This window comes from Acipenser ruthenus, chromosome 5, assembly GCF_902713425.1.
Source record: "Acipenser ruthenus chromosome 5, fAciRut3.2 maternal haplotype, whole genome shotgun sequence".
Taxonomy (NCBI): domain Eukaryota; kingdom Metazoa; phylum Chordata; class Actinopteri; order Acipenseriformes; family Acipenseridae; genus Acipenser; species Acipenser ruthenus.
The window spans coordinates 12034058-12048497 of NC_081193.1; the positions used below are offsets into that span (position 1 = coordinate 12034058).

The 14440-nt window shown below is 38.0% G+C and overlaps 1 protein-coding gene across 2 annotated transcripts in view; it reads right to left on the bottom strand.

Annotated features, from left to right (window-relative positions):
* Positions 1-282: 282 nt before the first annotated feature.
* LOC117402668 (adhesion G-protein coupled receptor F1-like) overlaps positions 283-14440 on the bottom strand; it is a 62443-nt gene continuing 48285 nt past the window's right edge. For both annotated transcript variants that reach the window (XM_059023648.1, XM_034004042.3), the window contains 6 exons: positions 13847-14032; positions 11736-13070; positions 10931-10972; positions 10379-10435; positions 9676-9727; positions 283-1976 (listed from right to left, as the gene is read on the bottom strand). In XM_059023648.1, coding sequence (XP_058879631.1) covers positions 1894-1976; positions 9676-9727; positions 10379-10435; positions 10931-10972; positions 11736-13070; positions 13847-14032 — 1755 coding nt within the window. In that variant the 3' untranslated portion in view covers positions 283-1893. The remainder of the gene's footprint in view (positions 1977-9675; positions 9728-10378; positions 10436-10930; positions 10973-11735; positions 13071-13846; positions 14033-14440) is intronic.

Genomic DNA, 14440 nt, shown 5'->3' on the forward strand with positions numbered 1-14440 from the left:
ACTGCCTTAAACCCCCTCAACCTAATTTATTTATCTGTCAGCTCAATCTTTGGAAGGTAAATCTATACAATAAATACAATATTCTGCGTTTGGAGAGTCAGGATATTTTATATTACTATAGCAAGGTGTAGTGAATTAGATATACAATATATTTACATATAAATTAGTCATAGTCACCCTCTTACGGACGTCAAAATGTAAGAAATGAGACGTACCATATTTAAGTTCTGGATCATGTAGAACTCGGATTCCCTTGACAATAACCGACATTCACACAACATGTCAGAAATATAAAACAATAGTTTATTGAAGAATAAAAAAGGGTGCACAACTAATCTAATATTGCAGAAAGAAAAAGCTACTGGTTAGAGATATGCTTGAATAATATTATTGTTTACATAGTCAAACGATTACAACGACCATAACATCATTAGCATACAGCCTTAGTATACTTTGCATTAGTATTTTCAATACGCGTTTCTCGTTGTAATTCATATCAATATGCACGAGAATTAATTCAACTTCCCATTCAGAACGGAATCCAACATTCCAGTACCTAATTTAGCAAATTAGTTTTACTGTGTTAATTTAGTTTAGACATGATGTACCAAACTATTAATATGTTATCAACCTTAGTTGATTATATATTCAAATTAACTGAGAAATGGGGCAATGATCAAATTCTCTGCATTTACGAGGCAACTCCTTTGAGTTGCACATTTCAACAAACAAAATACATTTCTTACACACTCTAAAACAAGAAGTAATATTCTATTCCTAGAACAGTTTATCCACTAACTTGATAGCATTTGCTACAGTTAATTTCTCGAGTCATAAAGTATTTAATGTGCTGAATACTTATCGATTTTCAACAAAGAGGTCAATCTGTGTTGATGAACACGGCAGCTCTCTGGATCTGAAGTTCCAATGAAAGAAGACGGTACTTTGCTTGAAGTACGCATTGTATTGCATCGGTTCGCAATAAACACCTTACCCTGTAAAATTACCCTGTAATTTTATGGTAATAATCCAGTTTTACTGGGTAAATACCAATTGTCTTCCGTTCTTTCATTGTAACTACTGTTGGAATAAGTAGATAGTTCAATGGAAATGGTCTTGTGTCCTTCTATAATTACAGTTTTAACAATTTACTGTTACCTAAATGGATATACTCCTATTTCTCAGTGATAAGGTGCTGTGCTGTTGCCTGTCGTCTTAAAGTGGTTTTCTCATTAATGCAGTTACTGATTGCAATGAGAAACAGGCAGCAAATAAATGAGTTATTCAGTTACAGTATTCCAGCCTATTCCAACAGTAGTTACAATGAAAGAACGGAAAACAATTGGCATTTACCCAGTAAAACTGGATTATTACCATAAAATTACACAGTAATTACATAGTTATTTGTGCACTGTAATCCAAAGTTCTACCATAATTGCTTTATAAATATATACCATGTGCATGCAGGTCTTTTCATCTTTTCATCTGCAGTGTTGGAATTCAAAATATATAAGTTCTGTTCCTGTGTTTATTTGCTTCATGACCATATTGTTTGTGGTCAATAAAGCAAAAAAGAATAATTGTTGTTTTTCTTTTTATTAAAAGAACAAGTTTTTGTACAGTAGTTCAAAGTAACATTATAGTTAAAATGTAAAGCTCTAGTTAATGCATAGCCCATAAGTTAGCACTAAAGTATGCACAGTATTTATTGAAAGTACTCAAAGTTGCATAACTTGACAAATATACAGATTTGCATTAATAGGCACTGAAATGTGAAATTTATATTTTAAAAAAACAGAAGCCAGAATTATAATATACTGTACATCAAGAGATATGTGCAAAGATATTTCAGTGTCTTTACAGTTTAGAGCTATTGCTCAATTAATATGTTTATTAATTTTGATTTAACTTAGAATAGAATCCAATATTTAATGGAGAATCACTTGAGTTTGTGACTTCATGCAGTCTGTGGATTTCTGGAACAAAAAGAAAGGATTCAAAATGATCATTGGTATTTTAGAACCCTTTTCATAAAGGTTTAGCTCATTAGTAATTGAACCGTATCAATGCCTTTAGCAAGAGGTCTTGTCATTTTACAATCCCTCATAATGTGCCAAAGGCAGTTTGCATCAATAAATACAGCTTTACAAACAAAGCTTGTAACTCCTCTGTTTTTGAATTTCTGTCTGAAATATATCAGTGAAATATATCAATGGATTGATGCATTTACATGTAAAATGCTTAACATATTTTACTATGGTACATTCTATTTAATGGCAATTTAAAGGTTTGATTTTTTCATGAATATCAAACTCCACTTAAATCATGATTAAAGCTTTGTTGATATGGTCCATAATTTCATAATTTGTAGTACTATGTATGCATGCTACACAAATTCTACTAACATTCAACACACATCCTTTGGAGTGCTAACATGCACAGTACAACTAAAACACAGCACAAAATGTTAGGTTACTTACCGTAACCCTGGTTCCCTGAAAGAGAAGACGACCACCAACATACTTATGGGATATGCCTGCCTTAGGTAAGTATTTACTGAGCATTTTATGTCAGAGCTGCCGATAGGCCCCTTCCTGGGGTGATGTCCTCGGTCCTGCCTACTGAGGGATTAAACAGTCAACCCACGGAAGCCATTTTCTCTTTTGCATCAAACCCGTGAGGGTGACCAATGCAACAACGCTGGTTGGTGGTCGTCTTCTCTTTCAGGGAACCAGGGTTACGGTAAGTAACCTAACGTTCCCTTTCAATTCGAAGACGACCACCAACATACCTATAGGAAAAGTATACCAGAGCAGTCGCGAGGGAGTAGGAACGGCAGCGGTTGAGAGACGCATCAAAACCGCATAACCCAACATTAGCAGTGCGATCTTACAACCTCAAGGACCCTCGTGCCTAATTAAGGCAGGGCAGGATCTACCACATTAAGGCGGCAGAACCTGGAGAAAGTATGTGGCGTAGCCCAGCTAGCCGCAGTACAAATATCAGACAGCGAGGCCCCTCTGAAGAGGGCCCAAGATGTAGCCAAACCTCTGGTACAGTGCGCAGCTACCCTCCCAGGTGGGGACAAGCTGGCATTGTCATACGCAGTCAAGACTGTGTCCGCAATCCAGTGCGACAGTTGCTGCTTCCAGATGGCCTGTCCTAGGGTCTGTGTAGCGTGACAGACAAAGAGCTGGTCAGAATGACGCAGAGCGCTTGTCCCATCTATGTAACACCTCAATGCCCGCACAGGGCAGAGGAAGTTCAATCTCCTATCCTCCTCCAAAGGAAACAGAGGTGGATGGAAAGACTTCAGTTCCACAGACTGGTTCATGTGGAAGGCTGTGATCACCTTAGGGAGGAAAGCAGGGTTTGTACGTAGTGACACCCTGCTGCCATCGTCCCAAATATGCATACAGGAGCTGTGCACTGACAGCGCCTGTAGCTCACTGACCCGCTTTGTGGAGTTGATAGCCAAGAGGAAGGCTGTCTTCATAGACAGATACTCCAAATATATGAAGTGTATGGGGTCAAATTGTGCCTTCGTGAGAGCCTCCAGTACAACATCAAGGCTTCATTCGGGGAGAACGGCCCTCCGTGGAGGGCGTAATCACCGAGCACCCTTGAGAAAACAGGTTGCCAAGAAATGCGCACCCGGAGATATAGAATCAACGGGGGCATGGCACGCAGAAATGGCAGCCAAATACACCGTCAGTGTAGAACGTGACCTACTGGCATCCAGCAGTTCTTGCAGAAACTGCAAGATAACGGACATAAGGCAAGATACTGGGTCATGACCTCTAGTCATGATATCTCCACTTACAGACGTATAACGACCCAGTCGAGCCTCCCCAAATAGCGTCAAATAGCCCTAGGGCTGACCAGCGCTCCCGTTCAGGGGCCAGAGCCATAATTGGAACCTGCCTGGTTCCGGATGCTAGAGAGTGCCTTTCGTCTGACTGAGGAGATCCATGTGAAGTGGGATATCCCAGGGCTGGCATTGTAAGAGCAGTGGTATTCGCAGGAACGTGTGAAGGAGTGTCCTGGGGACCTCATGGGTGTCGATGCCGAGTGGACCGCCTAAGCGGTGGAGGGAGTACCACAGGGGCAGTGTGTCGTCTCCGCCGAGGCGAAAAGATCGACCTGCGCCTTCCCGAACCGTTCCCAAATGAGCTTGCAGAGACGCTTCGCGTTCTCTGTGGGAGCTCTGCAGGATCTCTTCCACTGCTGGCCCAAAGGTATGCCCCGGGGATAGCCGCACGTCTAACAGTGCCGCCTTATCCGCATTGGGAACCCTCGCCTGTGACAGCCATAGCTGTCTGCGAGCCACCACCAGGCTTGCCAGGCTCAGGCCTAGGGCTTGCCCTTGAAGGTCAGAGATCTGGAGCAGCATGCCTGAAAGGAGGCGTAAATCGGCTCAGGGAGTGGAGCTTCCCTTAGTATCCCATATAGGCAGTCAGTATACCTGCCGTGTTTGCAAGGTGGGTCACCTGTGCCGCTGCTGCATACACCCTCTTCAGGTGTGTCTCCGTGACCCTACACTGCCGGTTTGGGCACACAGGGTCTTTAGGTAATCCCCCCACCGGCAGAGCCTTGACCAAGGCCGCAATGGCTGACTCAAATGGGGGGCAACCATGCCCCGAGCGCCGTGTGTACTGAGGCGCCAGGCACCATAAGCACTGTGTGCACCGATCACCGTGTGTTCCACGTGCACCGAGCGGCGTGTGCACCGAGGCACCAAAGTACCATGCACACCGAGTGCACCGAGCACCGTGAGCACCAGGCACCGTAGTACCAAGGGCTGAGCGTGCACCGAGGTATCGAAGCACCAGATGTCAGCTAATGCAGCAGTGCCTACCCTGACCGCATGTAGTCACACACCTGGCCAGTGCGCAGCATACACCAGGGAGACACACATGCTAAAGCCACGGCGGGCGAGTTGAAAAAACAACAGGGGGGAGAACACACTTTCTTTTTTTTTTTGAAGGCCCAACACACCAGGGTGGGTGGGCTGAGGCACCCGGCGAGGTCTACTCTACAGCGGGGCAGGTTAGAACGCAGCCCCGGTGCACTGCAGCTGAAATTCACAGCACAACACAGGCAAAGCGGGGTTGTGCGACAGGGTCAACACACAGGAGGACATGCAACAACAACAGTAAACAATAATATTTGTTTCTTTTTATATTTCGCCCAACTGCGCACACTACAGCCGCTGGAATCACTCAGTGGCAGGGATACAGCAAAGCCTAGCCCCGGCGGAGGAACTGTGTTCTCCCCAAGAGTGTAGGCTGAAAAGACACACACACACACCCTTAATCAATAATGCACAGACAGTCGCTCACACACACAGCAGTATACTGACAGCCTGCAATGCAAGTGAGGCAGGCTGTGAAGAAAGGGCAAGAAAGAAGCTAAGTATTAGAGTCGCTGATTCCAATGAAAGCAGCAAGCCAGCTTTCAGCATGAATACAAGGGAACTGCAGTCAACTCAGACGAGCTCTTTCAAAAACACACTCAGTTTAGTAAACACAGAAGCTTACCTTACCGTAGGTGAGAGGCAAAAGAGAAAATGGCTTCCGTGGGTTGACTGTTTAATGCCTCAGGAGGCGGGACTGAGCACGTCACCCCAGGAAGGGGCCTATCGGAAGCTCTGACATAAAATGCTCAGTGAATACCTACCTAAGGCAGGATTATCCCATAAGTATGGGTGGTCGTCTTGAATTGAAAGGGAACCACCACACAGGACAACATCTATGGCAGCAAGCAGAACAGACAGACAAAGTGTAGGAGAGCAGGTGGAAGGTCTATGACACCAACACCCAGTAAGTCCAATAAGGATGCGTTTACTGTATATGATTTATGTCTTCAGAAAACCAAGATGGAGTCTCATTCCACAAAATCAACCTTCACAGGAATGCAAAAAAAGAGAATTCTAACAGCACTTCAAATACTGTGTAAAATAGGGATGTGTCCAATATTGAGAGGAACGGTAGTTAATCGCGCCAAGTTATCAGCGAGAACTGCCAGAGACTCTCTATACAGCAAGGATAGTTTACATGTTTTTAGGGTATTGGTGCAGCAAAAGTAAATCAGCCAAAAGCACCATTTCACTTTTAATTTGTAGTTCCCAACACTCTTAGGTGAAATGTAGAAAAAAGGTCAATACCTCTCATACAGTAAGAGAACGAAGTCGCCAAAGTAAGGTAAAAATGTCCTTCTTTATTTTGTTTTATTTGCAGATTTTTGCAGACCCCAGGCACTTTTATCCATGCATATGTATATTACAGGACACTGGGCCAGACCAAATCAAAGTTAGCACTTAGCGAACTAGGATGCAAAAGCATTTGTGGTAATAAAACACAAGAACAATTCCAAGCAAAATCTTGCGGAACCAAAACAAGTCCTTTTCACCCTTCAAAAAGCAGCTATTACTTGTTGACTACTAGTGGGTTGAGAAAGGTGAGTGGTTTGCTATTGTCTGACCAAATCTAAAATAATAAAATAAAATACAAATACCCGAATCTGTCCATTTAAAAAAATTTAAAAATCCGCAATCATCTATTTCTTTTTCATGGCACTGGACAGCATTTCATTCAACGTCTTATTGTATAATATGTACAGTGCCTATAGAAAGTCTACACCCCTTTCAAAATGTTCACCTTTTGTTGCCTTATAGCCTGGAATTAAAATGCATTAAAATGTTTGTTTTTTTTCATTGATCTACACATCCTACCCCACAACTTCCAAGTGAAAAAAATATTCTAGAAATTTGTAGAATATTAATTAAAAATAAAAACTGAAATAGCTTGGTTGGATAAGTGTCCACCCCCCTTGTAATGGCAATCCTAAATTAGCTCAGGTGTAACCAATCGCCTTCAAAATCACACACCAAGTTAAGTGGCCTCCACCTGTGTTAAATTGTAGTGATTCACATGATTTCAGGATAAATTCAGCAGTTCCTGAAGGTTCCCTGTGCTGGGTAGTGCATTTCAAAGCAAAGACTCAACCATAAGCACCAAGGAGCTTTCAAAAGAACTCCGGGGACAAAGTTGTTGAAAGGCACAGATCAGGGGATGGGTATAAAAAAATATCAAAGGCCATGAATATCCCTTGGAGCACGGTAAAAATTTTTAAAAATATAATCTTTCTCAATACAACCTTTTTTCCCCTTAACAGTGTGGAGTATGGTGTGTAGATAAGTGGAAAACATCCTCATTTAAATGCATGAAACTCTGAGGCACTGACACAACAAAATGTGAAAAAAGTTCAAGGGGGTGTAGACTTTCTATAGGCACTGTACCGGTACTGATCCTGGCGACAGTGTTACGTTGGTTTTTGGATGTTCTATTCACCTCAAGTTTTTATACTCTCACACTTTCTTTGTTATCCGCCATTTTCTTTTGACATTTAATCTTCGTTCTTGTGCAGTTATAGCCTACTATACAGCCTTGTGCACAACAGGGCTGTACCATGCCAGTCAGGTATGAGGATGCTGGCATTGCATGGTGCTGACACAAGCCAGGGCATGGTACAGATTTTTACCAAAATCATGAAAACAACGTGGCTCACTTTTATAACAGTGACAGAACAATGCAACGTGAAGCTGCAGACATCGTGGAAACAAGGTAATTGCCAAGTGTGTGTGTGTGTGTTACTATTATTATTAAACATATTTTTATTAATATTACAAATAGTAGTAGTTGTTGTATGTAATAGCATTCACTGATATTCAAAAGAAACAGTAGTACAACACAGATTTTTATTTAATTTTTTTCCTGCCCTTTCGCTTGTTACCACCCTTCAAAAGGTCACAAATACCGTCTGGGGATTGGTCAACAGCTATTTTCATGTTGCTTTCGGCGGTCCTTCCTACTCCTGCGAAACTTCTCTCCGCCCCTTTCGTGGATTGGAAATGGCTAGTTTTGGTTTCGGGATAAAGAAAATGTAATATGGAAACTAGTGATATTATCGCATGAACACTCTTTCGCAAGAGTGATTGGGGTTTGATTTGATCCGGTCCATTGTCATATATGTGTAGACAAAAGTGCCTGGGTTTACCTTACTTTGGGTTTACCTTACTTACTTTTTATTTCTCTTACTGTATGACAGGTATTGACTTTTTTTCTACATTTCACCTAAGAGTGTTGGGAACTACAAATTAAAAGTGAAATGGTGCTTTTGGCTGATTTACTTTTGCTGCGCCAATACCCTGAAAACACGTAAACTATCCTTGCTGTATAGAGTGTCTCTAGCAGTTCTCGCTGATAACTTGTTTTGTCAACATGGAAATATACTAGGGAATGCATTTATTTTGATGTCTGTATCATTTATATTAAATGATTTATTTATATTTTAAAATGGACTAATAGCACACATCACACAGAAAATTAATTAAAAAGAACTTTTTTGAAGACCCCATGGAATTCTATCCATGCATATGTATATTACAGGACATCCGAGTTTAATGACAATTAACTTGTTTTGTCAACATGTAAATATATTTCATTTATATTAAATGATGTATTTCTGTTTTAAAATATAAATATTAAAAAGTGTCTTGCATGTGTGGGATTTGAAACTATAACCTTCTGTTTGCAAACGTGTTGTGTTACTGTCAGTGTTACACTATTAGTTGAGAAAATAAGCAGTATTTTGAAAGATGAAGTCAGCCAGCTGAGAATTACTTGACACTTATTTTTTACATTTTGGAGATTTTTGGGGGATTTTTTTTCTTTTCTTTTCGAGTCATCTCATCATTCTGAGATTCTGATCTTAATCTCTGAAAAATGTTGGTTTCTTGTCAGTGTAACGCACATTGTGGTCCCTGTTGGCACAAGGAAGTACGGTTTCCTCTCGATACTGGTTGATGAGAGTAACACTATTTGTGGTCCCCACTGGACAAAAAGGAATGTTAATTTCTGAGAATTAGCTATGCTGACGTCAGAGCCTATATTTTTGGTAAAAGTGAAACATAAATACATTAGTAAATATTGAAATAAATCAATACATAGACATGTATTTCTTTCTTTATCTACCTTGATATTTATGTATTTCTTTTTCACTATCAGATCTAAAGACTGCCATTTAATACTGTATGAAACAAAAATAAATACTCAACAGTTCTTGTTCAATTGTAAATTAGTGAAGATTTTTTTACATAAAGGTTGTCATGCTTTTGTATATTTTTGCTTTGTTGCAGGACTTGTCTGTTCAGTTTGTCTTGTCTGTCGGGTCACATCGTTACTTAGCACGGGAAGGGGGAGTGAGTGAATGAGTGGGGATACAATACAATACAATCATATCAGGCAAGTTAGAATGCAATTAAAAACATCTAACTGGTCTGAAGTACCAGCCTGGTAAACAAGAAAAAAAAAACTTCAACTGTAGAGGTCGGAATTAATAGGTTGCTGACTGGAGGCCATCATTTGAGCTGACATACGTATCTGGAATTTGACTACTCAACTCAGCTATCAGAGAGTCCATTACAAGAGTGAATAAACAAAGATAAATAAATAAATAAATACATACATACATCATTATCATGTTTCATGATGTTTTATAGTATTGAATAAATTATACAAATCTTCAGCATTCCCCATAACTCGTTTTAAAATCATTACATTTCTTTCTTTGTGGGTGTAACTAAAACAGGTTTCTTTCATTTTTTATACTTACTTTTTTTGCCAAAGATATTATATCTATCACTCGAAATACCACCAGTTGTACTCTGTAACAGGAAAATAAAACACAGTAAGTGTATGTTCTTCTACATCATGAAAGTACTGGACAGTTATCTACTGTATAGCTTTGTGTACTGTAGGTGCTGATAACAATGCCTGCAAAAATATGTGCTTGTAGATTTGCCTTCTAGATTTGTATGTATATTGAACTGGTGAGTTATGTATTACTAGCAACATATATTTTGATGTATAATCTCTATTTATTTATGTTCCAGATGAAATCCCTGTTTTAAATTGTTTTAAACTCATTAATAAAGTTTTATTCTGAAAAAAATAAATTGCAAGTTATTTCAATTTGATTTACAAGATGTCATTTATAACAGGGGTAGACAACTCTGGTCTTAGTCCATTGCAGGTTTAGTAAATATAATTGACTATTAAGCGCATTATGAGAGGTCAGGTTTAAAAGATTAAATTGACATGTTTGGAACAAAGGCCTGGACTAGAAGTGTCTATATTGTCTACCGTTGATTTATATCTGTAGCGACATGGAAAGCCTGTTTTTCACACATCTCTCTGGTTGTCAGACTGCTCTAAGTGATTTGCACAGTATATGCTCCATGGCTTATTGTTCTTGAAGTAGCTTTTGAGAAAGTGCTTGTTTTGATCTTGCATTAAAAACACAAAATTGCACTCACTGTTTGTTGAGAGCTGTATTTTGATATCGAAAATTTCTTCAGCAGTGCATCTCGTATCTGTAGTTAAAGTACATAAATATTGGACATTAGACATGTATCATGATTTGAATTACAGGGCATGTACTATATACTATAATAAGTATTTCATTTTATTGTAACCATTAGGTTCCTATGGTAAAATGACTTGGTAAGAACTTAGTAATTACAGTCATGAATATAGGTGCAATTGTGTAAGGACTACTGAGTACAGACTAATAACCCTCTTTTGATTATAATTAAACAATTTAGTGTACTGTAGTAATAACATATGCATGATAATGCATGCTGGGATGTTCCCGGTAAACTTTACCACTTACCTCAATTGTAATGCAAACAGTTAGCAAGTAAAGCTTAAAAAAATGACCCAATAGACACACTAGTTTTCAAATAATGTATTTTAATAAATAATGATGTATTATGTGGCCAATTGAAATTGTTACTGAGCATTACATATCACCAATCCTAATTTCTCAACACTCGTTTAATAATATTAAAAAAGATTATGAAACCTACCTTACTGTCCAATAGGGTTCCAAAGACTAGAACAAAGAATCCCTAATAAAGAGAAAAAACATTAGCACACATTATTGATTCACTTGTTAATGCACTTGTTTTAGCCAGTTTATTTGAGGTCCTAAGGTATAGGTCCTGGTCTTTTTCCCTTTAATGTTCTTAATTAACTGTATGAACACAAAATAAAATAAATAAATTATTTTCAACAGTTAGTATATTAAATGTATATTTGTCTACTGTGTTTCCTGGATCCCTCTTGAAAAACAAGCTGGAGGTGCCAAATTAATGAGGTTTCCCTGATGTGAGTGTGTAAAATTTTAAATAAATACATAGATTAGTAATAGCATACCCCAATGCATATTTGTCCCTAAAATGCATTTAATAAAAAGTGGCCCTGATTTTTGTATGTATTTTACACTTTTGTTTGCCATCTGGTGGCAGGAAGAATGAAGTACAGCTGAAATGAAGGCTGACAGAAAACAAACAAACAAAAAAAAAACTGCAGCCTTGCGTTTTGTTGCACATTATTTCCGTAACCATGCAGCTCAGGGGCAGCTGAATCTGGCTGTGATTGTACTCTCCATTTAAGTCAGTGACTACAGAAATACATTCATCTCTATCTCATGCTAGAATTATTGGGATAAATAAGCATAAACTTTGTCTAAAATATTCAATTACTGATCAACCTAGTTATAGAAATATATACAATTGAGTTAATATTTCGCTATGCTGCAGTGTATTATATCTAAGAACTTCATCTCTGCACTCTACCATTCATTATGGATATAGTGTTTCATACAAATACCTGAAATGCATTGAGCACTGTGAACACAACATGGATTCCCTCGTTGTCAGGTGCAAGCAATGTTCCAATTCCAAATCCCCAGGTAAGACCAAGAAATGGTGTTAAGATGGCGATGCATCTAGCAACTACTTTTAAGGTGCTTGTTTCTTCAGCCCTAGACATGTCTCCAATAGTTCTTCTTAGCATCTTGACAATTACCACAATCAGTATGATCAAATTGATGGTAATTATGACCAGGGCAGGTATAACAAAAGCAAGAAGGACCATGGTGTTATCCCAGTTGAGCCAACATGCATCTGTTCTTGTGTAATTACTCTTAGGGGCAGTAACAGCTACCGAGATAACAGCAATAATAAGTGGGCAGCCATAGCCAAGGCAGAATGCAATTGCCAGCATTTGTGACTTGCCTAGGTCTTTGAAGACCAGGATTACTCGGAAGAAAAGCAGAATAGCTAAAGTTAACATCCAGAAGAATAAGGCCAGGTAGAAAAAGTGAGTAAAAAAAGTGGCTGCACTGCAGGCTGCTGTGTTTGCATTAATCGCAGCCCCTATGATGAACCATATATCAGCGATCAACAAAGATAAAGCGAGGTTCACAATTGAAACGTGTCGAATGTAAGAGGTTTTATTTTTGTTCACACTGTGCCATACAATTGCTTCAATAAGGAGGCACAAGACTAAGCTTCCTATGGAGATGCCCAATCCGATATAAGTAATGTAAGTACATATTTTACACGGGTCTTTGGGTGACATTAAGATTGAGAAGGAAGTCAAGTGTTCACATTGACAGCGAACGTTGTTTCCCAATATCACTGATGTACAGCCAGACGTATCCCATGATCCTGTGTTGTTGAAGAGAGTGAAGTTCCAAAAGACACACTCAGGTTTATCCAAAAAAGTGTTTTTCATTTCAAAGTCCAAGGAAACCTTTTTAATTACGCTATTCACTACTGTCGTCAACACAATGCCATTTACTTTTCCTTTTGTTGTGTTGTTTCTGAGTGGGAGGATGTCTGAAATGTTTAAGTAAGCAATGCTAACGATAACAGGAAGAGTGCTTAGTTCTGATGAAGGAATAGATACACTACCATGGACTGTATTATTAAATTTAAAGCTCTCATTGTATGCAATGTCATTGTTAGTTATTTTAATCGCATTCAATTTAATGTTGTTTGTTTCTAGTTTGAAAAAAGAATTTGTAGAGAATGACGTAGCGAAAAGTTCCACTGACTGCAATAAACGAGAGCTGGTACTATCAGCATTTTGATTATTTAAGGCATCCCAGGATTTTATTGATTCCGATCCTATTATATTGTTCACTGTTCCAATAAATCCCTACAACAAAGAAGAAAAGGTAAACAATATTAAATAGCACTCCAAATATCAACATTACTCTCATCTGATTGCAACAGCAACAAGTCTATTTATATATAGCAACAACTGAGAAGTAAATGGGTCATGATGGTAAAAGGCACTTATACCAGGCCAAAACAGTGCCTGATTATGGGAAGCAAAGTAGAGGCAAAAAAAGTAATGTAATGCATCAACAAGCATGAAATTGAATCAATTGAATCGCTATAATAATTACTATTTGTTGAAAATAAAGAAGCTACAGCAATGCGTACATTGTAGGAAATAACTAGGCTAATTGTAATTGAAAACAACACACTTTCTAATTGTGTATTAGGAGAATATATATATATATATATATATATATATATATATATATATATATATATATATATATATATATAGAGATATATATATATAGAGATATATATATATATATATATATATATATATATATATATATATATATATATATATATAGAGATATATATATATATATATATATATATATATATATATATATATATATATATATAATTTCTATTTTAGTCTGTACAGCACACAATCACATAAGCAAAAAATATTTAATCAATGTAATGTAAATATTTCAAAATAGAGTTAGCACATTATCACATTTCCTCAAGATGAGGTCCTATAGTACTGTACTGTGTCAGAACTGCCTGGTACAGTAAGTGCAAATTAATGTGACATCTGATAACCTGCTAACTATTTTTTTTCTCAGTTAGTGAATGGAAACTTACCCCCAATTCAGCCTCAGTAATGGTGACATTTTTAGCAGTGTTTGAAAAGATTGTCAATATATCAACCACTGAGGAAATGGTTGCAGCTGATGAAGTTATATTGTTTTTAAACACTGTTGAAGTATTATTTAGCTGTTCAATTAAGATGGGTAGCTCAGTTACTGGTTCTGGGCTGTTTGTCAGATTCTGTTGTAAAGGGAAAATAAACAATAGTAGTAAACAATAATAATAAATAACTAAACAATAATAAAATAACTAAGTGGTAAACATTCTGAACCTGTGATAAAATATATTATAACATGATTGAGAAATTCCACCAAAGAACTTTGAACACGTTCCTCAGAATGTAAGACATTACAATACTGTTTTAGTTTAGGCGTTTTGCCTGGACCCTAACATTACAACACACTGATTGATTCCTGTGTGTTATTATGGTTCTGAAATAAGTGTCATAGATTTATTTCAGAAATAATAGAAATACAACCCTATTTTACTTGTATTTTTCATTGTAAACATAGCCAGAGAGAGAGAGAGAGAGAGAGAGAGAGAGAGAGAGAGAGAGAGTTTTCATAACTATTAAACAGCACTACTGCT